Genomic DNA, 26,771 nt, shown 5'->3' with positions numbered 1-26,771 from the left:
GCCGTGATGACAGAAGTCTCCAGAGGATGCTATTCTGGGACGAGAGGGATATGCGTTTTGCGTGCTCACCCAAAAGAAAACTGGGCTGGAAAGTGAAATGACAAGTTTTACTTCTCCATTTCTACCTTTGTTGTTTTATTCAGACTTAGACAACTCCTTCCACCATAGACGTTGTTGACTGGTGGAGTGATGTCATAAATGTTTCCATGGTGAGTGGAGATCAAGAGTTCCCTCCAACAGACACACACTCCTAGTGCTTCATATGTCAGGCAGAGATCTCTATATGTCACTGAAGGTGATTAAGCACCACAGGGCTCAGCCCAGAATGAACGGCTTTATTTATGTGTTTGGCGTTCTTCCCCCTTGATACTCTAAGAAGGCCTAGTTTTGAAAAGCCTTTAGCTTATAATGGAACACCTCCCCTCCCTATATATTTCGCTTGCTCGAGGACACAAAATGTGTTTTTCCATCAGTCTAAATATAATGGGTTCACTGGCAAACAAACAAAGCAGTGCAAAAAAAAATGAACACAGGTCAAACATCTTGGTTTGGGGGCTATTCAGTTGGGAATTTACAATAAACAAACCTCTGAATGTTCCTCTGATGCTGCAATAAAAACACAGTGCAGATCATGGTACAAATACTGTTTTGCCCCCCATTAGTTTCAAGTCTAACCTAGTTAAGGGGTCATGAAGACGACTCCCCATCCCTGCTCCTTGTTTGCTGCCCATGATGCAGGGGGGATTCCGGATATTATTTTGTGGTCTCGTCAAAGCTGTAAGTAGCATCAGGTGTCTTGTTCAATTCTTCACACTTTAATGTGTTTTGTTAAGGCTCATTAAAAACAGCCCAAGTGAATCACAAGACCGCCGTCTCCTTCTCTCCTTCAGCCTGTTATTCCAGTCCCCTACAATGCATAGGAGAAATCCCCTCTCCAGCCTAGCAATATGCAGCAACAAGTATTTGGGTGTTTATTTATCAACACTGAAATGGTATTCATCTACTAAAGCAACTGTACATTCAAGAATAACAAACATGGAATAGGAAATAATTAAAAGCAAGTAAAAAGAAATAAAACAAATAGCAAATGCAAGTGTAACACTTTACTATAGTGGAAACCTTTTTTATATATGTGGCTGGAGAGAACTCTCTCCGCTACCAGAGGTCCAAATTGAGATTCCCTGTCTCCAGACCACGCTGGCATTAAGCAAGAGCATTTACAAGCCAAATCAAATATTTGCCGATGTCCCTCAGTATAGGCCGCAGCTTCAGTTGTGGCTGTAATTTAGCTATTAGCAGGTTGGTGAGAGTTTTCATTTAATCAACCCCCCAAATATAGCATTCATCTGATCCCCCCCCCCCCACGCACACACACACACACACACACACACACACCGTCTCTCTTCAGTCAATAAGCCACAGTCATAACATTTCTCCTGTCTCAGCCTGACCGGTTGACAAGAGTTATTTAAGTTCAGCGGCTCCAGTCACGTATCGCTCACAGCCCAATTTGGACCAGAACCCAGACACGAAGGCTGCTCCGAATTCCCCCTCCGCACACCAAACTCCGCTCGGCTCTTAACGACACTAATAGAAATCACAGCTCCAGAGGCAGCGCTGCGCGCAGACAGGGAGCGCCGGGTTTCGGCATCATTAATATGTATTTTCAGAGATGGAATTTCCAACGACTGCCAGCTAACTAAATAAAAAGGCTCCGGTTGGTTTGGGTGGCCTGAAAGTGATCCAGCAAAGCCTGGCTCTCGGGCACGGTGCCCCGCTCTCGTTGTCAGACTGTCTTCAGACCTACAGAGGAGATAGAGTGCGGCGCCTCTCTCCCAGGCCCACTTACCCAACCTGAGGCTCACAGACCCATTGCTCTCCAGCCTATTAAAAGACATTAGCAGCACGTAGGTTTGTGCAGAAAAAAAAAGCTGTAAACCTCGAGCGGGTTTTTACGACCTGCACCCCACTAGAACGCACACATTTATTGTTTGCTGAACTCTCTAAAGGTATTAAATTGGTCCAAGAGTAGGAAACGTCTAATTACAGGTTCTGACCTGCGACTTAACACCATCTGCTATAAATCCAGGCTGAATGCATTTTTCTCACTATTAAGAGGGTCCGTAACAGCCCACTGGCCCCTGTCCGTGGACAGACAGTGTTTCCTTGTCAGAATATGCCAGGCCCACGTGGCAGAGGGCTCTTGGATACTCAAGTCTCTGAGTGTTTTGCGAGTGGTGGACGTGACCCTTGCCCCTCTGACTACTGTAGAGGACCTGCAGTTCAGCTGCTGTGGCTCCTGGCCAGACTTGACAGAAGGCCATTACACACTGATGGAGGAGATTATGATTAAACAAACAAGAATTAAATGAATACGGCTATTGTGCAATCGCCTGTAGTGAGCAGACACTAGTGAGATTGTTCATCAGGATGTTGGATAATTACATCGCTGGTAACGCATGCAGGGAGAACATTTCTCTGCATTGATCAAGCTGTGCCTTAAGCTGTAACACAATCTGTGGATTATTCTGCACGGCTGGAGAGAGAGATATGTTCACGCATGACGAGCGTGCCATTTGTCTCATTAGACAGTCTTTATTATACGCTACGCCCAAGAGCGCTGGGATTCCAGGACGCCGACTTGCATAAAAAAAATGTCAGCATTTACCGCCAGTGTTTAGTGTTACTGCGCTGGCAGAGGCAACAAAGGGGTGTCTTGTAGGATGAGCTGTGCGCTGCGGCAGCTTTGATAGGAAGGCTGTCACTCCCCTGGAGAGTGTGTGACCTGGGCCGGGGAATCCCTGCGCCTGGGTTCTGGGCAGCTGCTGCGAGCGAGCGAGCGAGCGGTCCTGTGATGGGCCCAGGTGTCGGTCTGCCACAGCTGTGGCCCGAGCAGGATGTCTGATTCAGCAGACTGCACCAGTCAAGGTTATGCAACTGCAGGGCTTCTAAATGTGTACCTTGCAGAGTCATTCTTTTGAAGGCACAGTGCTGTACTCCGCTAAGGGTGTTGGGTGATTCATGGCTCCCGTCGGCGTCGAGGCATGCTTTGATCCCACTCAACTTTATCTTCTTCCCTTAGCTCATGCGTTTGGCCTGGTATGACCACGCGTTTGGTTTATTTGTGATTTGAACTGAAGTTCTGCTGTTAACGCTGTGCCTTCATAAAGGTCAGCGGAACAACGCATGAACTCATTTCTTTTCACCCCAAAATTGAATGTTTACCTTCCTGCGGTCACTGATGCTTGTTTTGTTTTTGCTCGTGTGTATTGGCAGCAGTGCTACAAGTCTCACACTTAAGAATAAAGTGCAAAATGACACCACAATCTAAACAGGAACCTCTTCTATAACACAAACACTTGCCAATTATTCAAATAAGAACTTGAAAAACATATACACCAGGACATTATTTCATGAAATAAATCTAGCACACATATTCATTAGTGAATGTGCCCGTTTGAAGTGATTTCAGTGTGGCAGGGATCCACAGCTATGAGGCCTGTGATGGAACAGAACCATGATGCATAGACTAAGCTTGTTTTTCTGCCCCTTCAAACAGAGAATAGAACGACAGACGAGAACCATGGACATGGCACAGTACTCTGAGTTCTGTGAGAGTCGACAGCTCACCTTCTGTAAGTATTTAAGTTCTTTTTTGGAAGCCACGGATCAGTCTTTGTGTTAGCCTCATTGTTTCAAGTCAATTATCTAGTCATTTTTCATCAGATAAAACACTCCATAAAGCATGGTTGCATTGTTTTGCTTAAGATGTTTGTGTCCAGAGACTTTAAATATATGTCTTTTTTTTTTGTCAATCAGATAAACTGTTTCCAAAAATAAGGATGGTTTCATTGTCATGCTCTAGTTGCTCTCGTCCACTTTCGGTGTTGGATGATAAAATGGAGCCCAAAGAGTTGGAATGCAACCCAGACCATCTCTACGATGTCTATAAACAGCAAGGGATTGTGGGCCGACTCACAAGCATCTGCACACAGTAAAGAGCAGAGAGAGGTTTTCTTCTGTCTGTCCTTTTAAAGAACAACAAAAAAAGCCGCTTGATTGTGAGCCGTGAATCCAAGCAGTGCATTTTTGAAGGCCACATTCCTCCAATAATAGCATGTTGACAGGATAGTCTCCTTTACCAGCACCACAACCCTCTTCCTGGCAGTGGTGAGCAGGTTGGGACAGAGACACGGTGTCGATTAATAGAGCGCGTTCAGCCACAGCACTTGGGCCCCTCTTGCCAGCTGAGTGGGGACCGACACGTATAGTTTGTGGTCTTGGATTAAGCCAGGGGCCACACACATTACCAGCCAAGAAGTGTAGGAAAGGAATTTGTGATTCATGTTAAATTAATTGGTGATGAGACCACAAGTACATGAGTTAAACTTCCAGAATTTGGGAAATGCTGTGTTTCGGGAAAACTTGGGAATGTGGTGGAATTTCAATGCAGTCCTGCATCTCCTTACATTTGGTTTAACACTACTGCACCAAATAAACATAGGTTACGATCGACTCTGGGGATACAGCAGCCGCTCGGGTTCCCTTAATTCTCTTTCCACTTTTAATGACATTTTCACATGAGAAAATGACCTGGAACATGACATGCACTGGATGAGATAAAAATGGCAAAAACAGACGCACTCGTACTTAGTGTGGCCTGAGACTTCTGAAAAGTTGATTTACTTGTGAACTGACGTTTGTGTGTGTGTGTGTGTTTGTGTGTGTCTAATTTCCTGACTCATTCAGCCAAAAAGGCCTCCAAGTTTCGAGAGTGGCTTGACTGCAGCAGTCTGGACGTGAAGCCTAATGCCGTCTCCATGGAGATCCTGTCATACTTGGCCTATGAGACGGTTGCCCAGGTACGCCGCAAGTCTGATTGCTTGGTTAGAGCAGAGTGATCACAGAGACTAAGGAGCCATTCTTTAACTCCCATCACTCTCATGTTCACTTAAATATAGAGTATAACATTACCTCCAGTTAACCCGCCACTCCCAACTTCACCTCCAGGATGTTATTCTTTCCATTTTCTCCAATTTCCAATCGGCACACTTTGGCTTTCACCAGTTTCCATTGTAATGCTGTATGTTCATGTGATCTGAACATTCATTCTGGTTTCCTGTGTGGTTTGATTGTCCTCTGTATCTCTCTGCCTCCACAGGTAGTTGACCTGAGCCTGTTGGTGAAACAGGACATGACTCCCAAAGCTGGCGACCCCTTCAGCCACGCCATCTCTGCCACCTTCATCCATTACCACAACTCTGCCGCTGAGGTAACCGGGACTCAGGTTCACTGGTCGCTGCGGTGAACAGTGTCCGGCAGTCATACATTTTCGGCATTTTTTTTTTGTTGTACTGAGAAATGTAGGGTTTGGGCTTCAGGCTGGAATGTGCCACTCCAACCTCTAGTTCTGACAACCAGAAGCGTGTTTTTCACTCAGGTTATGAGATCTCCCACTACATGTCAGCAAGTCTGTACCAGTGCGTCTGTCGGAGAAAGCCAGTCCTCCGGAGACTAACCAGTCCTGTCCCTGTAACCCAGAGGCCTGACCTCCGTCCAAGTGGACTTGCCAAGTTTGTGCAAGGTGGTTTTGTACTGCCGGATCGCTTGCACTGAAGGGGCTGAAACCTGTCCCCCAAAACCACCAAAACCTCTGATCTCCCTTCCCTGGTCCAGCCAAGGCCACTCGAGCTGTGGAACCACGTGGTGTTTGAGTCGGTGCTGTCTTACTTATACTGCTGCCATTGAGCTCTTATGTCATTCACAAAGCCTGGAGGCTCACTGGTTGGCTCTGTTCAAAATTAACTCCCGCAGGATCGCTGTAACATACGCCCAGAGGTCTTTTCAAAGCCAGAAGGATCACTGGACATCCATGTAGACCCCAGTTGAGGCAGTTAGGCTTAGAGAGTAAATGAACCCCGTGTGATTGTGTGTCATCTCACTGGGTTATCAGATGGCAGCTATTTTGTTAGCCTGCCTATGGATACACACCAGGATATTTAGACCTGCAAAGATCTCCCTATGGATACACACCAGGATATTTAGACCTGCAAAGATTTCCAGATTATCTTTTGGCCCTGTGTGAGAAGAACATATGCGAACTAGAAAAATAACTTCAGGGCTCATTCACAAATGTAGTATGTTTGCGTCAGTCCTGTGTGTTTAGAATAATTTCATGTCGATTAGTACAGTTAAAAACCCTTGAAACTGCCTCAAACCACTGGCAGACTGTATCTACTGCGTTTGCACGGTGTTCTGCCAGTTTACCGTAGCAGCACCCAATGGCCCATCATTCATACAGTTATTGCATGGCCACATCTGAGAAAGTCAACCGAATTCTAGTGTGTTTGTGGACCCTAAGCTGCGATGTTCTTTATCTTATTTCCACAGGTCCACTCTGGGAAGAGAGACACAGACTCTCCAGATAATACCCCCCCGTCCACCCCCAGCGGCCCCCTCACAGCGGGCCTGCAGGGCAAGCTCCCCTCCCTGGCCCATGGCAACGGGGGGCTGGCCCAGGTCCAGGCCCAGGAGCCCAGCAGCAAGGCCAAGCAGAGGAAGAGGAAGAAGGTGAGCGCCAGGAGGCCTGAACACCCACAATCCATCTGCCTCCCGCACCTTCACTCTGGCTGGCTGTGCACGTGATGGCTGGTGGGGAGTGTGCTGGCTGATTGAAGGATAAATAAACTCCACACTTGATCAGGCCCTAATTCATGAGACAAAAGCTGGGCCTTTTAAATTGAGGGATTTAATATTATAAATAATGACAGAACCATTGTTTTAAGCTGATGGTTTCACACATACTTGTAGCTCTTTTTGACGGTGTACATTTATCAAGGGGAAAGTATAATGACAACTTATCCCGGAAACAAATCATTATCATAGCATAGTATACAATGCAAGCATATAAAGTACAAGCTTGTAAACATTGTATGCTGTTCAGTAGAGCATTTAAAAGGAGTCTGGACTTTGTTTTTCTCAGCACAAAAAATGTCTCTGAAGTTCTTTCAGTATATCCATGTATTGTTGTTTATACCATGCTCGTGCAATTTCTGAATCAATTTGGAGTTCGTTTCTAGCATGTTTCCTTTTTATCTCCTGCTCTTTCTGGGTGTCTCGCGTGTTCTGTTGACAAGAGTGAAAAACACTGGCCCCGTCTCAGGAAATGCTTCATCAGACAAATACAGCCTTGTTTTGATTCCCCTTGCTCTTTAATCTTGCTGCGACAAGTCAAGTGTGGGCGCGAGTTCATCCTCCTCTGACAGTGCCGTCACCATGGAGTATTTACCCCGTCTAGTATTTACCCGCTGTCCGGCCAGCCCGAGGAGGAGATGATGCACATTAGGCCAGTGGAATTAGGAGCAGGGCTGAGGAGGTGATGATGCGCATTAGGCCAGTGGAATTAGGAGCAGGGCTGAGGAGGTGTAGTGGGCCGCCAGTGGAATTAGGAGCAGGGCTGAGGAGGTGTAGTGGGCCGCCAGTGGAATTAGGAGCAGGGCTGAGGAGGTGATGAATTAGGCCAGTGGAATTAGGAGCAGGGCTGAGGAGGTGTAGTGGGCCGCCAGTGGAATTAGGAGCAGGGCTGAGGAGGTGATGCATTAGGCCAGTGGAATTAGGAGCAGGGCTGAGGAGGTGATGCATTAGGCCAGTGGAATTAGGAGCAGGGCTGAGGAGGTGATGCATTAGGCCAGTGGAATTAGGATCAGGGCTGAGGAGGTGATGCATTAGGCCAGTGGAATTAGGGGCAGGGCTGAGGAGGTGCAGCGGGCCGCCCAGCACAGGCGTCACACGGCCCTCCCCTCCCCACCCCACTCTGGCCCCGCCGCCCCATGCAGAGTCAGTGGAAACCTTGGCAAGGGAAGCTGCGTTGCAGTTCCTCATATGTTCTGCCATGTAAATTTTACTGGAGCCAGTTTATTGCAAGAATCAAAACAGGGAAGCCGTGTTCTTTTTTTTTTTTCTCCCCCTCCCTCTCTCTCTCCCTCCCTCCTCCGAGTGATATTTAGTCAAATTGTTCCTTTCCGTCACAAGCCAAATACATTTGGCGACACAGCACAATTACTGCAGATCACATATGGCACAGCGTAGTTAACTCACATTTACTGTCAGGCCCCTGTATATCAAATAAAGCCTCAGTAGCTCCCATGCTGAACGTACTGTACATATGATGCTTATAGTCTGGTCTAGGTGCAGAGCGGGGGAAGCCATGTGTTTCTCGTCTCATGTCCTTGAATTCATTGTCGGCAAATATTAATTCAGGGGTTAGATGTATGCTGTGTAGTGTGTGTGTGTGTGTGTGTGTGTGTGTGTCCTGTGTGTGCATGTTTGTGTGTCTGTGTGTGTGTGTGTCTGTGTGTGTGTGTGTGTAGGAGGCAGACGTCTGCCTTTAAAGGGTCTTTCACACACTATGTTTTTGATTTAGTAATGTTGGCCCCCCTCCTTATTCTTTCTTTCTCTCTTCCTCCATCCACCCCCTTCTCTGTCCCTCTCTTTCTGTCCCCCTCTCTCTCCCCTCCGTCTTCCTCTCCCACCTCATCCACCCCCCTCTCTCTCTCTCTCTCTCTCTCTCTCTCTCTCCCTCTCTTCTCTCTGCAGAGTGCAGCAGCCTGTGGCTCTGAGGCTCAGAGCAGTGCCATCCAGCCCGCCCACATCAGAGAAGCCATCAGGCGCTACAGCCACAAGATTGGCCCCCTCTCCCCGCTCTCAGTGCGTAATAACAGAGCCGTAAAAGAGTTATATTTATCATCTCCGAGCAGCTCCATTTTAAAGTGGTCAAGCTCAGAGGTATTGGAATTGTTGAGAGCAATTTGTGGTTAGTGTAATTTTCCTCATAAAAGCTGCGTAATTCTACTGGAGAATTAAATAGTGCAATTGCGATCTTTTTTTTAATTATTTTAAATACAAAAGCGCATTTAATGCAATGTTTTAAACAATGTCACAAATTCTCGTTCTGAGGTGAGAAATACCTGTTTGTTTAGCACACGCAAAGTCAACGCTGAACTTGTGATTCAGTTCTTAAAGATCTAATTTTCCTTCAGTTCCAGTTGTGTGGGTGTCGTAAGTGCCTGCTTGCACCTGAGAAATAGTTTTTGGAGTGCAAGCTGAAGTCTTACAGCCAGTTTGGAGGCTTGCACTATTGTGGTCAATCGGTAATTTGCAGGTAATGAACAATTTCACTCAAGACTAACATGATGAAATGAAAGCGGTCGCTGGATGAGCGATGCCTAAGTGTGTGTTTTGGCACCAAATATAATCTGTAAAGTATGTTTAAGTATTCCTTAATGCATAACAAATATCATTATTGAATTTTATTGACACCGTGTACCTTCGCATCGTACGATGTATGCTTTAGCGTATTTGCGTATTTTCGAGTATTTCTCACATTTATTTATTTTTCGTGTACAAAAACAGGAGGATTTTAAACAAGACGGGGGAAGATGTCAAATTCAAGCACAAAATAGAGCTTGCGTAATAATGTTTGGGTAGAGGACTAACCTGCTGTCAGAGAGAGGCCATTTAGTTTCTTTGGCCTGGGCTGCGTGTTTGGGCTGGGGTGGCATGGCATGGCAGGGCAGAGGGTGGCATGACTGGACACTGTGACAGAGCCCTCTGGACTGCGGCCTTGATTGCCCTGCCATAAACAGGAGTAGGAAATAGTTAGTCATACGGAGACGCCCTTCTGGTTTAATATAAAAAACAGGTGCTCTATGGTTTGCTAGTTTGCTAACCTATGATGATAAGTGAAGGCTTCCAGATGTTTGAGAGTGGCATTTGCACTGGCCTTTGATGAGGCCCTCTCAGCCACTGAACACTGATCACACAGGCGTGCGTGCGTGCGTGCGTGCGTGCGTGCGTGCGTGCGTGCGTGCGTGCGTGCGTGCGTGCGTGCGTGCGCGCGCATGCGTGCGCGCGCATGTGTGTGGCACGTCATCTAATCGGTTTGGTTTTATTGCGACTGAGGCCACTTTGAAACCATGATTAATTGAACCAATAAGCAATTTTCACTCTGGCCTTTTACCACATGGTTAGCCCAAAAACCCCCGGAGATAAAATGAAGAGCTTGTTCAGTAGACCAAGCCAAACAACCAGTGGGCTACTGACACAACCCCGCCATTGCTCTGCTCAGCCCCACACAGTTGTCCTCTCAATTGCCTGTTGCAGTGGACAGATCTGGTCCTGAGCTGGGTTCATGAGCTCTGCTGCATGTGAACGCTGTTCTCGTTCGCTGACAACAGAAGATTTGGTTTAAAGATCTTTAGCTCTGCCCGTCTTTAAAATTGAGAAAAGTCTTTAGCCTAAATAGCTGTATATTTACTGAGACAGTCTGGAAATACTTCAGTAAAGGAATGTTAAAAGTCAAGTTACAGAGAACCATTTACTATCAATTCTTGTTTGTGAGTGTGCAATTGAAATATCAGACTACTTGATTGGGCGGTGTTGTCATTTGTACCAAGCTCATATTATATAACAGTGAAGTCATTTTGAGATGATTAAACTCCAGAGTTAAACAGAGGGAGTAAAGGAGGAGATACAGTTATACAGTTATTTTAGGTTTAGTTTGACTTTCAATCTTTTCTATTTTTTTTTATACTCCTGCTCATACAGCGTTTGATCATTTGAAAAGCTATGGAAATGCACACTTCTGTGTATCTAGGTTTAACCTGTGAGGTGTGTGTGTGTGAGATGACACGTTGTTGGATCATATTTTGTGGCATACAGTAGACCTACATGTTAGCTCATATTGTTCAGTGGTGAAATTATGGATATTGTCAGTAGCTCTAGATGTATATTGTCAAGGAATGCAAATATTCAGATCTAATTCAATTTATATCTAATATTCACGATGTTGATGTTATGAAGCGGGCAACTGAGAGTTTACACGAGCATTTAAGTAGGGTATATTTGATTTCATTTACATTAACACGTCCACTCCCTGAGACGGGGCAGCACAGTCAAGGGGTAGATCACAAAACCTCAGCCAGTCATTTACCAGAAAGGAAGGCCGAAGTGAGTCCACAATATAAATAAATACAATCTCCTGAGTCCACTTTGGATACCTTTAACCTTTACTGGCAGTCTTGCATATTTAGAAGTTGCCGTGACTGCAGTATTTTGTACGTTACTTGTGGTTTTCCTTGGGTCTCACTTTTTTTTTTTTTGTCTTTGTGCGCAGCGTGCTTTTGTGCCAACGACAACAGCCGTGGGAGTGATGAGCCTCAGCCTTTGTTTATTGCCCCGCCGTCTCCGTATCTCGGCGCGAGGACAGACATCTCGTGCTGTGCTGCTGACATCCGCAGAACTCACTGTTTTCCGTGAGGCCTTGCCCTTCTCAATGCCTCATAAAGGCTGGCTTTAAATGGCCCGTCCAGACCGTTTGCCTCCTTTGGCATTCCACCGCGGGCCCCTTTCAGCTCGGACCGGACCGCGGCCTGGCAGAGGGTACGCCGAGGGCGACCCAGCGCTGCTCCGCTCAATAGGTGTCTCCAGACTCGTTAAAAAGCATCTGAACAATCCTCTGTGTTTTCACGAGCAGAGACACCTCTTGTCTGTGGTTTGAAGCATGTTATTTTTTAAGGCACTGAATTGGCCTTTTCTGAGGCTCCGTGAAGTAGAATGACTTGGAGCGTCAGCTTTTAAGATCTTGTTGAAATGGGTTGATGGAAAAAATATGAAGGGGAAAAAAGACTAACTCAGTCCAACTAGGCAGCATTGTATCAATACAACATCCAAAAGTGTCAGCATTTTGAGGGAGTCCTATTAAAGGCCTTGGGAGAGGCCTTGCTTAGAGGGGATATAATGGATTAGAGTCTGAATGTTATTTTGGACTGGCATACTGTGGAGCTGAACTTGAATATATCCATAAAGTCACCGTATCAGACGGCCTGCAAAACATCTTGGTGTTTGTGTCTGTATTTTGCACCATAACACTTGGCAGGCTTTTGTCATGTCACTGAAACACTGATATGCAAGCATGGTGCCATTGGACTGCACGAAGCCAAACTCCCCTTGGCAGCAAGAAAAGTCCCTGATATTTCTGTCTCTCTAGATTTATGGAAATTTCTTTTTGCTTTTTTTTTTCAGTATAATTTTTGTCTAGCTCCATCTGGAAGTCTTTATTTTGGTGCCATGTAATCCATCTCTCGCTGTAGTAAACAGGGTGCCTATTATTTTGGAGCAAAGCTCTAGTCTTAAACGTTTGGGAGCTGGGGCCTCACTTTTCTCTCCCTCTCCCTTTCTCCTCATCTCCCTCTCATCATTTCTCTGTCTCTCCCTATGCCTTTCTCTCTCTCTCTCTCTCTCTCTCTCTCTCTCTTTATTACATCTCTAAATATTCTCTCTCTCCCTCTCACCATCTATATCTCTCTATATTCCCCTCCATCTCTCGCTCTCTCTCTCTCTCTCCCTCTCTCTCTCTCTTTGTAAAGTCCCTTAATACTCTGTCTCTCTGTGGCCCTATGTTCCTCTGAAACCTGTGAGATGCTCCCTGATTTACGGTGAGTTTGTCCTGAGCGCACCAATCCCTCTCCTTGTCCTCCTCCTCCTCCTCCTCCTCCTCCCCCTCCCCCTCCTCCTCCTCCTCAGTAAGGTGGTGTACAGTATGGCCCATTACCCCACACTCCCAGGGCCACACTCCACCCCCTCCCCGCCGGGGCCCTCCAGCACAATAACAGCTCTTAATCCTTTGCACAGAAATCTCGGAGGTGCGGCTTCGTAGTAAATCACCGCCATCTCACCAGGCCTTTCCCTGTCACAGCCGTGGAGTCATAGCGACAGAATGAGAAATCTCTCCCTTTTTCCTGTACATTTTGGCCAGTGACTCTTAGCTGTTGTGATTAACCGTGGTTTTGTCATTGGTAATTCCTGTTTTTTTTTTGGTTGTTTTTTTCCCCACTTTCAATGTTGTCCGATTACTGTGCATTTCTGTGCAACTGACTAAGAGACATGGAATGTGCTGTTTGCCAAGATGATGGACTTTTCTCTATTGTGCAAGAAGATATCAGTTAGGGCCAAGTTGGCGTGTAACCTGGCCTTCCTCAGGGCTCTGTTATTCTGTGTGGGGAGAAGAAGGAACTCTGCCGTCTTCACTTGACGGCACACTTCAAACCACAGCGATCTTTTACTGCCTGCTCTGCGGGTGTGAAACCCTTCCGTCTGTCATATTCTGCTCCACCGATACGACCCTGTAAATCTGAACACAAAGCGGGGTGAGCGGAGGTGCGGGGGGGGGGGGGGGGGGGGGGTGGATGATTGGGATTGGACGAGGCAGGGAGACGGAGCCCAAACTGTGGAGGGTCACGTGAATCTGGAGCCCCAGCACTGACAGGAGCAACACAGAACAGCGGGCAGACTGACTGTCTCTCGGCCGCCGGGGGCAGAGCCTGGTCAGGGTATGTGTGTGTGTGCGTGCGTGTGTGTGTATTTGTGTGTGTGTGCGTGTGTGTGTGCGTGTGTGTGTGCGTGTGTGCGTGTGTGTGTGTGTGTGTGTGAGTGTGTGTGTGCGTGTGTGTGTATTTGTGTGCGTGTGTTTGAAGGGCTAGCGTGTTCCAGCGGGCTCCAGGCAGAGCCGTTGATTTGTCTGGGTCTGATTGGCTGATCAGATGATTGCCTTTGTCCTCTTCGCCCTCCCCTCCCCTCTCTCTCTCCCTCTCTCTCTCTCTCTCTCTCTCTGTCCTCCCTCCCCTCTCTCTCTATCCCCCCCTCCATAGAGAGGGTTCCTGAAATTTGGGCTGCAAACTCACATGCTCTCACACATGCTGCCCCACAAACCTGCCTCTCCTCTGTCCCTCCTGTTACCTATCACTCACTCCTTCTTCCTTCTCTCTCTCCTTTTGCTCTCTTGTGTCCTTCTGTTTCTCTCACTCGCTCCCTCCATCCCTCTCTCTCTCTCTCTCTCTCTTTCACACAGACACATCTGCTAGCCTCAGCTCATGAATATGGAGAAGGTGCTGGAGCCCTGTTTATGGCAGCATCTCATTATGTCTCTGGATAGCTGTGCTGTGTTGTGCTGTGCTCATGCCAGCTCCTGCTCTCCTGTCTCTAGTTCACATTATGGCTGCTCACTTGCATTTTTCCAGGTTTTCACGTCTTTCCTCCAAGCCTCTCATTTCCCACCCCCACACCCTCCACCCTCAGCCCCCAGACACCACCCCTGTCCCATCCACACATGGCTCCTTGTTTGCCTGTGTTTCCATGTCATGTTTATACATGTTCAGTGTGTCCGAGATAGTTTTTTCGAAGTGTTCTTGACCCTGTGTCCTGTGTGTGTGTTCTTGACCCTGTCACCTGTGTGTGTGTGTGTGTGTTCTTGACCCTGTGTCCTGTGTGTGTGTTCCTTGGCCGTGTCAGCTGTAAAAAGTGCAGAGGCTCTCACAGCATGGGCACTGTTTGGGTTTTTTATGGGCCGTTTGGGCAAACGTTTCTGCTTTTGTTGTCCTTGCTTCGCAAAGCACTCCTCAAACATCCTGCCCCGTCCCGAGCTGCTCTTCTGAAACGCACGGACAGGGGGCCCTCGCCGGGGCCTTCGCTGGGAGCCTCCGCAGAGCCTTCACATGGCACATTGTTTATTGCAGCCGGGGAAAACAAAGGCTAATGGCTCGTGCTCCACTGGGCCCGTCTGTCTGTCTGCCCGCCCGCCCGCCGAAGACAAGACAGACGGAGGGACGCGCACAGACAAAAACACTGGCCCTAATGCCGAGCATGTGTGCGTCCCCTCCGGCGCGATTCGGGTAATTGGAGTGTCATTCCGCTGTGAAGACGAGATGCTTCGTCTCTGACTGTCGCCCGGGCCACCTCGTCTGCCACGGCCAACCCGAGGACACCGCAGCGATGATCAAAGATCCCCCCCCCCCCCCCTCTCTCTCTCTTTCTTTCTCTCTCAGTCGTGGGGTCATCCATCCATGCTTTCCTTCTGCTCTTGATCTTTTCCTCTTGTTGTCGCCCTCCCTGCTTCGAGGGAGACGCGTCCTCACAGGGAGGTGCAGAGCTATGTGAGAAGAACTCTCAAGATGATCAGGTCATGTGGCAGCAGAAGACCCTTCCATGGAATGGATTTGGAGCACATCGGTCTATTTATTCATTTCTCTTTTGAAAGCCTCACAGAGAAGCTAATGGAGGACTGTTTCTGATGTGGAGATGCTTTGGCAGGGAGGTTGAGGTTCTGTACAGAGAGAATACTGTTACTGCTCTATGCCTACCCTTTAGTCTTTATGTTTGAATATAATGGATTGTAATTATCTGTTACCCATGTCTTCATGCCGTCTGGTTTAAAGACCAAACAGAATAAGTTCTCCCATACAGCTTTAGTTTGATTTTGGCACATCATTGGCTTTGAATCCGGTGACCAGGGAATGATCTGAACTGAGTGAGTGTGTTGTGACAACCACCACCATGTGGGGACCGAATCCCCTCCGCCCGTGGCCCAGCACCACCATCACCACCGCCGCCGCCCACACCCTTTCTCTCCACCGCGTGGACGTGGATGACAGGAGAAACGTCCCCCTAGTCCACATGTGTCCCAGGACACCATATGTGACCCAGACAGCTTTTGGTGTGTTTTTTTGAACCAGTGGAGCTTGCAGTGTATATAGACAGTAAAGTTACTAAAAAAAGGTGGGTAACCAGGACCTCTAGAATGTTCTCTGGCAGAGTGTTGGGCGTATATGCAGCGGCCTCTCAGCCATGCTGCCTTTTTCTCCTTGATCCTGTCAGCTGGCAGTCTATCATAAAGGGCAGCTGGCCATAGTGCCCCCCCAGGTCATAGTGCCCACTACTCACTCGCTCCTCAGTGCACTGGACTCGCCACCCCCCCACCCCCCCAGGTCATAGTGCCCACTACTCACGCTCTCTCTCCTCAATGCACTGGACCCCCCCACCCCCCCAGGTCATAGTGCTCACTACTCACTCTTTCCCTCCTCCATGCACTGAACTCGCCCCCACCCCCCCGCTCCTTCCTCCGCCTCTTCCTCAGTGTTTTTTTCTTCGTCTTTCGTTTTTCTTGGACGGCGTCGCCATGCGCCCCTGCCTGACTGCGGATGGCAGCAGCTGCCTGCCCACCACCCATGGCCAAGGCCAGGGTCCTGGACGAGTGAAGTGTGTGTGTGTGTGTGTGTGTGTGTGTGTGTGTGTGTGTGTGTGTGTGTGTGTGTGTGTGTGTGTGTGTGTGTGTGTATGGTTGAGTGTATCTGTCTCATTGTGTGTGTGTGTGTGTGTGTGTGTGTGAGCTTGCGGTGCAGAGGGAGGTGGGTGGGTGGGTGGGTGGGTGGATGGCTGACTTAAACCTGAGGACCTCCACAGAGTGTTTTCTAAGGGTGGGAGAGAAGGTCTTACTTAGCACTATTCAGCCGGGCGGGCGGAGGGGATTTATGAATGAGATGGAGGAAACCCTGCAGCAGTTAATGTGCCAGAGTGCTGTAAGGATGTGAGCGTGATCTTTATCTCAGACGCCTCTGGAAGTGTCTCCATAGGGGATGTTAGACGTCAGGTCAGCATGTGTGCTCAAGCAGGACAGTTAAGTTCAAAGGTACTTGTTATTTCAGACCTTTATGAGCACTGGAAAGGATCTTTCCTCTTCATTTTTCTTTGCTCCAGTCATTTATTTTGCCTAAATAGCTTAAGTCTTTTTTTTTTTTTTTTTTTTTTTTTTTTTTTTTAACCTTTATTTAACCAGGAGAAAACCCATTGAGATTAAGAATCTCTTTTTCAAGGGAGACCTAGCCAAGACAGGCAGCAGCATACATACAAACATAGTTACAAAACTTTACTTCCACTAGCTTTGACATTTTACACACTTTCACTCTTTCTCTCTTTCTCTCCATCCCTCCATCTCCCTAGTCTGCTGTTGCGTGTGAGAGGCAGGGTGGGCTGGTGTGGTCTGATGGAACACTGCTCCCATAGTAACCGGTTGTAGTAGTAACCTGTCTTCCTACTCGGAGTGCATGGTCCCCAGGAACAGGCCATGTGTGAGGAAGACCCTCAGCTCTAGTCAGCTGGCTGGGAGAAGGAACCTGATACACAACCTAGAGAGAGCTCCTCTTCTTGTAAACGTCAAATTTATTTTTCCTTTTCCACTCGTGCAGTATAAATAATTAGTGCCAAGGAGGATCATGGGAAGGCAAGGCATTTTGGGTCCCTGAACCGTAAATGCGACTCCAAGACAAAATGAAAATATATTCCCATCCAGGAAGGAGCTCTTCCTGAGATAGATCTCGCTTACTTCCATTCTGGATATCCACATATTAGACATTCATCAGGGGGGAAAGGGTTTGTATTTATTTATGTTTCTCCTCCTGCTGGGCCCTTCTCCCTCCCTCCCTCACTCCCTCTCTCCCTCCCTCTCTCTCTCTCTCTCCCTCTCTCTCCCCCTCCCTCCCTCCCTCCCTCTCTCTCTCTCTCTCTCTCTGTCAGCTTCCTGTAAGGTGTGAGTAGAGTTTTAAACCCAGGTCGGTCGTGTGCGTCGGTGAGGGCCAGATGATTTTTCTTGATAGCTGCTGGAGGGGAACAGATGGATTTGTCCTTGAGTACTTATCGCTGTGTGTGTGTGTGTGTGTGTGTGTGTGTGTGTGTGTGTGTGTGTGTGTGTGTGTGTGTGTGTGTGTGTGTGTGTGTGTGTGTGTGTGTGTGTGTGTGTGTGTGTGTGTGTGGTTGTGTGGTTGTGTGTGTGTAACACTGGGGGATTTGTGAATAAACTTTCCTAGCAGGAAGGCTTTTGTTTTGACACCAGTCCCGATTGGCAGCGGCCCATGAGCTGTCCGTGTTTAAGAGCTGTTGAGACGGACGCATTCATCACTCACGTGATTAAAGAAATCACACAGATGGCTTCAGACACAATCACAGGGACAGAAGACATTAACTTTTATTACAGTGAAACTCCATATATGCTCCTGAACTGCTCTCTCCACTCACCAGCTAGATTTGATTTGACGCTCAAGTGAGAGACCTGAGGTAGCGTTCAGACTTTTGAACCTTCATACACAATAAACCAGCGTAGTGTCATGCGTCATGACCAAACTGTCATTTCTTTGCCTTTTAATCGGACCGCTATTTTCAGCTGGTTCCCCCTGTAATGTTGAAGTAGATGGACACATTTTGAAGATAAACAGACATTCCACGTTCTTCCACAACGTAGTGCATTTGGAGAGCGAGCCTTTGATCAGAGCAAATGATGAATAATCACCATCAGATCAAAGACCCCGCTGCCCTTTCGCTGGCTGGTGATTGCACCGCCATGATGCCGGCCTCCGCTCTCCCTGAGACAGACAGATAGACGAACAGACAGCGGTGGGGGGAGACTCCGTGGCTGGAGCTCGTTTGGCTGAGTGTTTATATACACATTCACTTGTCTTTCATTTTCAAAAACTTTGCAAACAGGAAGTTCATCAACAAAAATGAAATGGTACGGGTCTAGTCACTCTAGTCACCTGAATAAGACTAAGCTAAGCTAATAAGACTAAACTAAGATAATAGATTAAGACTAAGCCAATTTTCAGTGTTGCATTAGTACATGATCTGCATTTGATTTAAGTTAATTATTATGAAAATATCACAACACTTTGGATTGTGATACTCGGCATATCCCAAGTCCTAACATATAGCCATAATGTTGCGGCCCAGTTTGAGTGTCATACTGTATCAGGAGGCGTGACGTGACGTGACGTGACGTGACTCTGCCCTACTGCCGTCCCTGCAGGCTTGCTCTAGCGGACATCCGGCTCCGGATCTCACTAATTAGTGTGAACCAAAACACTTGTAAGAAGCACCAGTCAAACTAAAATTCAATTGAAGTGAATTCAAGTGGCCGTCTGGTGCAAACTGATGCAAGGGGGCCCAGCACTGTTGGGCCTGTAATGGATACAGGTGTCCAGGGAGACTGAGCCCAGAGCAGCATCGGGGAGTCATCCCCAGTACTCCCCCCCCCCCCCTCCTGATTGGGGATCTGCAGAGCCATGCGCTGATACTATAATTAAACCTGCAGATAATGGCAGTGTGAAACAGAAGTTGCTGGCAAATCAAGGGGCAGCCCCCTGGGGATTGTGTAGGGGAAGGCAGCTCTGGAAGGTCCAGCTTCTCTCCTCAGATATCTGATGGGGCCAGACTTCTTGGAGGAGGTTGTGATTGTGTCTCCTTTACAGGATCATCCTCTCTCTCTCTCTCTCTCTCTGTCTCTCTCTCTCTCTCTCTCTCTCTCTCTCTCTCTCTCTCTCTCTCTCTCCCATTCCCGTTCTCACTCTGGCTTTAGCCCAAACCCGGTCCTCATGGTTTTTTTTCCACGGTGCCAGCCAGTTAGTGTTTCAGGGGGCCTGTACCTCGTTTGAGGACCTTTTTTTAATAAAACTCCTCACTGTTTGGGCCCCGTCTCCATTCTTTTATTTACTCTGAAGATGCCAGACAAACTGGGAGAGTGCACCATAATGAGAGACTTTCCGCAAAAAAAGGGAAGCGTTCATCAAAAACAAATTGTATCGCATAGAGAACGCGGCCAGGCAGCAAGCATCTGGTTCGCGTTTTGGATTTCTTTTATGACTAGGAAATGAAATGACATATATAACAATGTACCACCCCAGGAGAATTGAACAGGGGATTCAGAGACGCTTACACCTCCTCCCTCTCCAGCTCATTCATGCATGTCACACTGTGATTTCTGAAGCTTACCAATAGTTTCAGGGCATTGTTTCGAGGCCGATCTTGACTGAGTCCTTCCATCTATGGGCCTGTGTGTGTGTGTGTGTGTGTGTGTGTGCCGCCAGCTCTGGTTTGGAGGCCCTCCATCGGCGTCAGAAGCACAGGCTGAGGGGCTCATCAGGAAAGGCTTCGATTCATGCAGAGTGGCCTTGGGCCGCTGAAGAGTCTCATGTAGAGCAAGCAGCCTATCGGAATAAATGAGTTATTCACTTCTCAAGTTCCACTCTCTGCTGTTCACACTGTTGCTGCTTTCATTCATTAAAATGCATGGTTCATTCATAGCGCACGTCTCATTGGGCCAGTCAAAGATCTCCTTCCTAAGAATTGCATCCATGTGTTTCATTTTTTTCTTTTAGGCAGATGGTTTGGTCTGTTTTCCCCCGTTTGATGGCCATTTTGTATTGAATGGTTTTATATTAATATGGAAATACTGCCCATTCTAATCATAAAGTTGTCTTTAGATGCAGTTGTTTCTTTTTAGGTTGTCAATAAATATTTTCATCTGCTCTGAATTTCTCCCAGAGGGAGTCAGTTAACAAGGCACAATGAGGTTCATGTTATTTATAAAACATTTGAAATGAAGGTTAAGTTTATGTTTTATGTGTAAAGCTCAAGACTACTGAGAGGAATGTCATCTGGGGTGGGTGGAGGGTGAGTAGGGGGCATCTATTTGAACCCTTAGGCATAGGCATACTCTCCTCTACTGCAATTCCCACACCCTTATTGAAATGTATAAAATGCTTCTGAGACCCCACAGTCTTCCTTAAATAGATGTACTAGCCACTTGTCAACCACACCGAAAGGAGTCTTTTTTCGGTTGATCCCTTTTCCAATACTCTGGAGTGGTCTGTGCTAACCCCCACCACCAGAAAATGCCTAGATTAAACATAAAAGAGGGGGGAGGGAAAAAAATCTGACATTCCAGCTAGTGTTGTCTACAAAACCGGAAAACAAGGGCCTGCCTCTTGCCTCTGTGGAGCAGGAGTGCTAATTCATAGCAGATTTTCATCCCTCTCTCTCTCTCTCTCTCTCCACCCACCTCCTCTCTCTCTCTCCTTCTCTCACTGTCTCTGGCTTTCTCTCCCCCAGAGTGCCTACCGCAGGAGTGGAATGACTTTTCTGGCCTGCTAAATCTGGAGGAAGAGGAGGAGGAGGGGGGTGAAGAAGAGGAAGAGGAAGAGGGGGGTGTGATGACCATCATCCGACTGTACATGTCTCTCTCCCTGCCTTTTTCCATTTCTTTTTCTGTGACTTTTCTCCCGTCAGTAGGTGCTGTTTACAAGCCCCAGGCCTTAGTTCGTTTAGGAAGGAAGTGTTGCAGGCCAGCGTAGGATGGCACGATTGCTAATGGGGTGACATTTTTAGTCCAAACACATTTTGTTTTTGTTGTTTTAGTTGCAGTCTTGCACCAGGTCTATATTTACTTAAAAACAATTATAGATTTTTGGCCTTTTCTCTGTATTATTATTCATGTTGTTCTGAGTTTATAGATGGACAAACATATCATCGAACAAAGTCCTTTGCTGACATTTTTCTATTGAATTCCAATTCATAATGTAATAATGGGTTATTGTGACATTAATATACATTTTGGCATTCTAATGTTCAGTTTTTGTTTCCCAAGACATTTTATTATTCTATGAAGGATGCATAGCGTGTAACAAATGTGTCAAAATAATAAAATGATAGTAAAAAAAATCTGTTGGATCAGTTTCTGTGTGAAACAGTGTTCTGTGAAAGAGGTCTGAGCCTAATATCCCACAAGCTACTAAGCTCTCCCTCTTAACGAGAGCAGCCTCAAATGGTGATAATTAACACCGAAGCCTTAGAGGCCCTTCTGATGTGTCTCTTCCTGACCTGATTTGACCCCCGCCTAGATGTGACTGGGATTTATTAGTGTTTTGGTGTTTGGAGTCGGTTCTGTGGTATTGAGCACCCGTTGTTCTCTGGTTCTCCAGAGGATTTGAAGTAGTGACATGTGTTTCAGGAGATGCACTCATCTCTCCTGGCACAAGAGGACATCAGGAGAAACATTTATCCTTACATGGAAAAGGTTGACTTGCATCCTTCCAGTGCATAATGAAAACAATGCATAGAAAGGGAGCAGGAAAGTGATTTCAGTTCTGATACGCTTACATTTGTTGAAGTCGGCAACCACAATATAAATAAACCCTGAAATCGTATGCTGCACATTACCTCATTTTCCACAATTATTTTTCACTCTGGCTCCTGAAGTAAAGCACACTGACTGAGGTTTACCAACCATAGGTATCAAATAAACGCTCCCAATATTGTTTTTAAACTGCTGTGTTTGCCAATATTATTTTTTTATTTGGGGTTTAGAGGATAAACATCAGTGCTGAAAGCTGAATTTGATTATATTTACAGCACCTATTGCATATTACTATCTCAAGCCTCATTTTAGCCGTGTTGAAGTCCATTTGGTAGGTCAACTGGATCGGACCTGCTATTTAGGGGGGTTATATTTGATGTAAACAACATTTGTGTGTACATGGGGCATGACTGCTGTATGCTATAGCACAGCGTTGCTCAGTGGCCGTATGTGGCTGAGCCGCCCAGCCTCAATCACTTGATCACAATGCCCTCTGGGGGATGTGTGGTGTCATGTCCATGAGTCTGCTGCCATCCCGGAGCCGTGCCCAGCTGTACAAGGCCAACCGAGAATGACTTCTATCTTAACATTGTCAAGATCCCTTAGAACTAATTTGATGTATAGTTTTCATGTGAGGCAGCGGCGCACTCAAATTGTGGTTTTCTCAAGAGGAAGCATGTCTCTCTGGTTTACTCAAGGGGAAATTGCAGAGGAAAACTTTGCTGGTGAATTGACTTTCCTTCTCCCATTGGGACATGTTACCTGTGGTGGAATGCTATGCTTTTCAAGCACTTGGGTTTGCTTTCTGGGCATCTAGCATTCACTCATGCAACCCAGCCACATAAATGTCATATGTTGGAAATGGATATAATTAGACATAGGCTATAAGCTGTGCCCTGACACTGCTGGTCAATGTTACTTGTTGCCTACCTGTGACATTAATTGGTGTCTGAATGTTTCTATTGGTATTTTGTAATTGAGGTACTCTTCCTCTTCCCAGTATCTCACTGGCCTTTGTGTATGGAGTTTTGGCAAGGCAAAACACTGTAAGGTCGATGGGTTCTTCGAAGACGACAACAGCTCATTCTCTCCTTCTTCTAGCCATAGGCTTCTTCTTGTGAAACCCAGATGGGCAGGAAGCACTGATACCACACTGGGAGAAACAGAAGGCAGGTCTGACTTCGACACAACAAAGACAGTCACAGTGACTGACACGCTAACCAACACGGGGGCTAACACAGGCATCAAGCAGCAATAAACGCAGATGAAATGATAATAGTCACACACGCTAACACCAGACACAAAAGGTTGACTGTCCCCAGCACAAATTGTATAGACTAAACTAGTTTGAAAGTAGTTTCTTTTCACATTAAATATTTGTCTTTTTTGTATTAAATAATTTGTTGAATCAGTTCATCTTTTGTCTGGGGTCCATTTCCATGAACCCAAGATCTAATTTAAATTGTTCAGGCCATTCTCTAAAATTTCAAACTGTGCCTTAGGGCCACCCGAGGCTTAATCGGGCACTGCTGAGGCCCTCTGGCATGGGGTGGCACAGAGGACTGTAGCGGGCGACAGCAACACGTTGGAGCGGTTCAGCAGCTCCCTTCAGCTGGCGGTGACTGCGGCAGCGATGCGGAAGCTTCCCCTCGGGTGGCGGTGATGCAGAGGACCCCCGGGCTGGCAGCATCAGTAGTGGACCCCCGGGCTGATGACAGCGGCGTGGAGGGCTTGTAGCGGTGCCGTGGCTCCTCTAAGGCTTACAGCAGCTTCAATGGCAGCAGCGGTGGTGGCACCTCCTGACCCAGGTGGGGAACTCCGGATCCATCAGTGGCCTTCTCCTGCGGGCCGTGCTTAGCCTCGTGGAGGCTCTTGGAATATAAGCCTTTGCCCTGTCCCTGTCCCCTCCCGCTGTAGCTGCCTTTGCCCTGTCCCTGTCCCTGTCCCTGTCCCCTCCCGCTGTAGCTGCCTTTGCCCTGTCCCTGTCCCCTCCCGCTGTAGCTGGGCGATGAGCTCTTTGGTTCTTTGTAGCGTTGTCATCTTCAACTCCTTCTGACACTAATGTGGCGCCGATGGGCGTAGGCCTTTTATTGTGAAACACAGACAGGCAGGACACACTGATACCACACTCTGAGAGACAGAAGGTAAAACTATGACAGTGACTAACAGATCCTTTCACTAACACGGGCAAACACACATGCATCAAACACACAGGCATCAAACACACAGGCATCAAACACACAGGCACAAACACACAGGCATCAAACAGCAATAAACGTGGATGAAATGATAACAGTCCCACATGCTAACACCAGACAGAAAAGGAAGATATGAATCACGTTACAGGACAGAGCACTACAGATTAAAAGACACACTGGTTGAATGTAGTCTCTCACCCAAAGCATGCTGGGAAACTCCCAGCACGCCACAATGCGCACAACCTATGAGTTTTTTTTGCGACTTTAAAGGGGTGAGTCACTGTTGATGTATCGATAGAGGGAGGTGCCCCGTGTGGACAGTGTGATATGGCTGCACAGCGCCGCCGCTGGTGCTCGTAAATCACTTGGCAGAATGCATCCCTCTCTCTCGAAGGAGAGCGGCCGAGATTTACGGCAGCAGAAGCGATCCCACAGCCAGATTTTTATATCCCTTTATTACCCCCCACACTTTTCTGCACTCATCCATTCACCCTCGCATGTCTGCTGGCTCGCTTCAGCGTCCTCCTTCTGATCCCTGGCACACGGAGGGACGGGGAGCCGTGGCAGGGAGCACGACTGAGGAGCACATGTTAAGGAGTACCCTGCTCGTGCTGTGGTGTCTTAAATGCACTGTGCAGTGGAAGGATGGTTTATATGTGGAAAATTATGGGTGTTATTTTTTTATTATGAGCATTACGAGATTTATACATCAGATTTACACACAGTCGTATGACGAATGCTTTTTCTCAGAAGTGACCCAGACACTATGCCCTGTCTAAAGATCTTTATCAGCCGACATAGACTATTGACCTTTGCTTTGTAGAGTATTACCTTAAAGTAGCCCTCACCTCACTGTTAAAGGTCAGGTAGAGGTCATCGGTGTACTCCACATAAATATTATTTCATTTCATTACACACAGAAAGACTATTGTGTGTTTCACGCTCGCAGTCTTTTTCGCATGTCAGTCATTTTGACGTTGAAGAAAGAGTCAAGACAACCAGGAGCCTAGGGCCAGATGGCCCGACCGAGGATCCGCCGAGGAATACGGGTCACATGACCACACACTGACAGGCCTTTACGAGCCGTAGCCATAGGGGAGGCATCATGGGAACACACCTTGTCACAGCCTATGAGCTTTCATGGCCAGGATGCAGGGCCTGTCAGGCCATCAGCGCTGTGAGTTATGGCTCACTACCGTTGGCAGGGAGAGCGCAGGGGCCTGTCTGAAAAACAATGTGTTGCAGGGGCCTAATTCTCATTCCAGATCACTGAGGATGGAGTGGTGAGTGCTGTGCTGTGCAAGAGGACAAAGCAGAAGGGTTTTTGTTATTCCGCCCCTTTTTCCAACCAGTTCAGCGGAGATGGTGTTAGTAGGGAAACTTGTCATTAATCTATATTTACTTTATTATGTGTTGCTTCTTTTAATGCCTAAAACTAAATGTGCTGGTATTATTTTTGGCTTAAAAACATTTTATTTACTCTCAAAGACAAGACCATGTTGCACTATAACCATTTGTGAGATCCCATTGTAAAGTCAGCTTTTGACATACTTCAATCATGCAATTTAATTTATGGCAGTTCTCTCCTCCTGTATGTGTAGTGTAGGTTTGCACATAGACATGTGCTTTCAGGCAGACGTGGTGTGTATTCCTCATTGTTCCTTTCCAAAGACATAAACTCCATTCAGCGTTGAACCCAGTGCTGCCTCCGAACGCGGCTTGGCAGTGGCAGGTGGGCACACTGCAACAGGCTTCTCTGGAGGCGAACCATGTTTTAGCAATAATCCTCAATAAAGTGCAGCACACAGTTGGGTAACATGCAGGAGGGTGAGGTACACTGCTTGTTTATGAATATGAAACGTTAAACACCTGCTTTACATCAAATCATCTTTCTGCCTTCTCTCTCTCGCTCTCTCGCTCTCTTTCTTTCTCTAAACCCTGCTCTGGAGCCAACCAGAAAAGCATATTCCAAAACCTGAAACATTTACAAATCAACCACAAGTGAAATTAGGTAATACCCTTTATTTAAGCTCAATAAAGCATGGCACCCCGCGCCTTCTGCTGCTTTGCTGTATTTACAATGTGGTGTGAATTAAACAACTGTTTATTATTCTTCATCGTCTGCCAAAACACAGATTATTTTTCCTCAGCGGAGACGTTTCGAAGGAGGCCTGCTCTGGAGGATTCTGCGCGGAGCACACGCAGGTTTCCCAGTCACTCAGCACAGCTTTGTTTGATTTCTGTCATACGTGTCAGGCCAGGCCTGGAAGCGTTTCTGCTTTCATGTCAAGCAACCTGTCTTTTATGCCCCAATTCTTGACATAAAGACCCCCTTCTTGCTCCACAAGGGCCTATCTCTGTCCCCGCCGCTGAAGGAGCCCCTGAGCCAGCAGCCAACAGGAAGTGACTGCGACAGGGCTTCCTGTGGCCCGGGCTTTGAGCGCAGCCGTGACTGGGCCAGCAGCTTAATGGAAGCTGACAGTTGTGAGCAAGCGCAACAGGGGACGTGTCACGGAGGACCTGTGAAAACAAACATCTGTAACCGGGAGAGGGGAGGGAGCGCGAGGCCCCCGACGAAACCTCAGGTAGGTTTTTGAGGGCTTTTAATCCTATTAAGGTCATGTCTGGGTTGTGTAAGGAAAATGTTCTGTTTCTTCTTGTCTTTTGATCAAACAAAAAGAGAAGAAGGAGAAAAAGTATCTGTCTGAATTTTAGGAATATCTGGCTAATTTGTGAAAAGTGTTAGATTACACATTAAATTCAGTGGCTAGGCTTTTTGGATG

At 47.2% G+C, this 26,771-nt stretch overlaps 1 protein-coding gene across 2 annotated transcripts in view; it reads left to right on the top strand.

The window, feature by feature from the left end:
• supt3h (SPT3 homolog, SAGA and STAGA complex component) overlaps positions 1-21,241 on the top strand; it is an 86,234-nt gene extending 64,993 nt beyond the window's left edge. The window contains exons 7-12 of one of the 2 annotated variants that reach the window (XM_012838102.3): positions 3,560-3,635; positions 4,750-4,862; positions 5,162-5,272; positions 6,391-6,570; positions 8,596-8,706; positions 20,767-21,241. In XM_012838102.3, coding sequence (XP_012693556.1) covers positions 3,560-3,635; positions 4,750-4,862; positions 5,162-5,272; positions 6,391-6,570; positions 8,596-8,706; positions 20,767-20,808 — 633 coding nt within the window. In that variant the 3' untranslated portion in view covers positions 20,809-21,241. Of the gene's footprint in view, positions 1-3,559; positions 3,636-4,749; positions 4,863-5,161; positions 5,273-6,390; positions 6,571-8,595; positions 8,707-11,173; positions 11,893-20,766 lie in introns of those variants that run through there. The other variant, XM_031580477.1, reaches the window with a different exon arrangement.
• Positions 21,242-26,771: the final 5,530 nt, after the last annotated feature.

This window comes from Clupea harengus, chromosome 14 (assembly GCF_900700415.2).
Source record: "Clupea harengus chromosome 14, Ch_v2.0.2, whole genome shotgun sequence".
Taxonomy (NCBI): Eukaryota; Metazoa; Chordata; class Actinopteri; order Clupeiformes; family Clupeidae; genus Clupea; species Clupea harengus.
The sequence above is the reverse complement of the archived record's forward strand: the minus strand, read 5'-3'. Positions and strand labels throughout refer to the sequence as shown.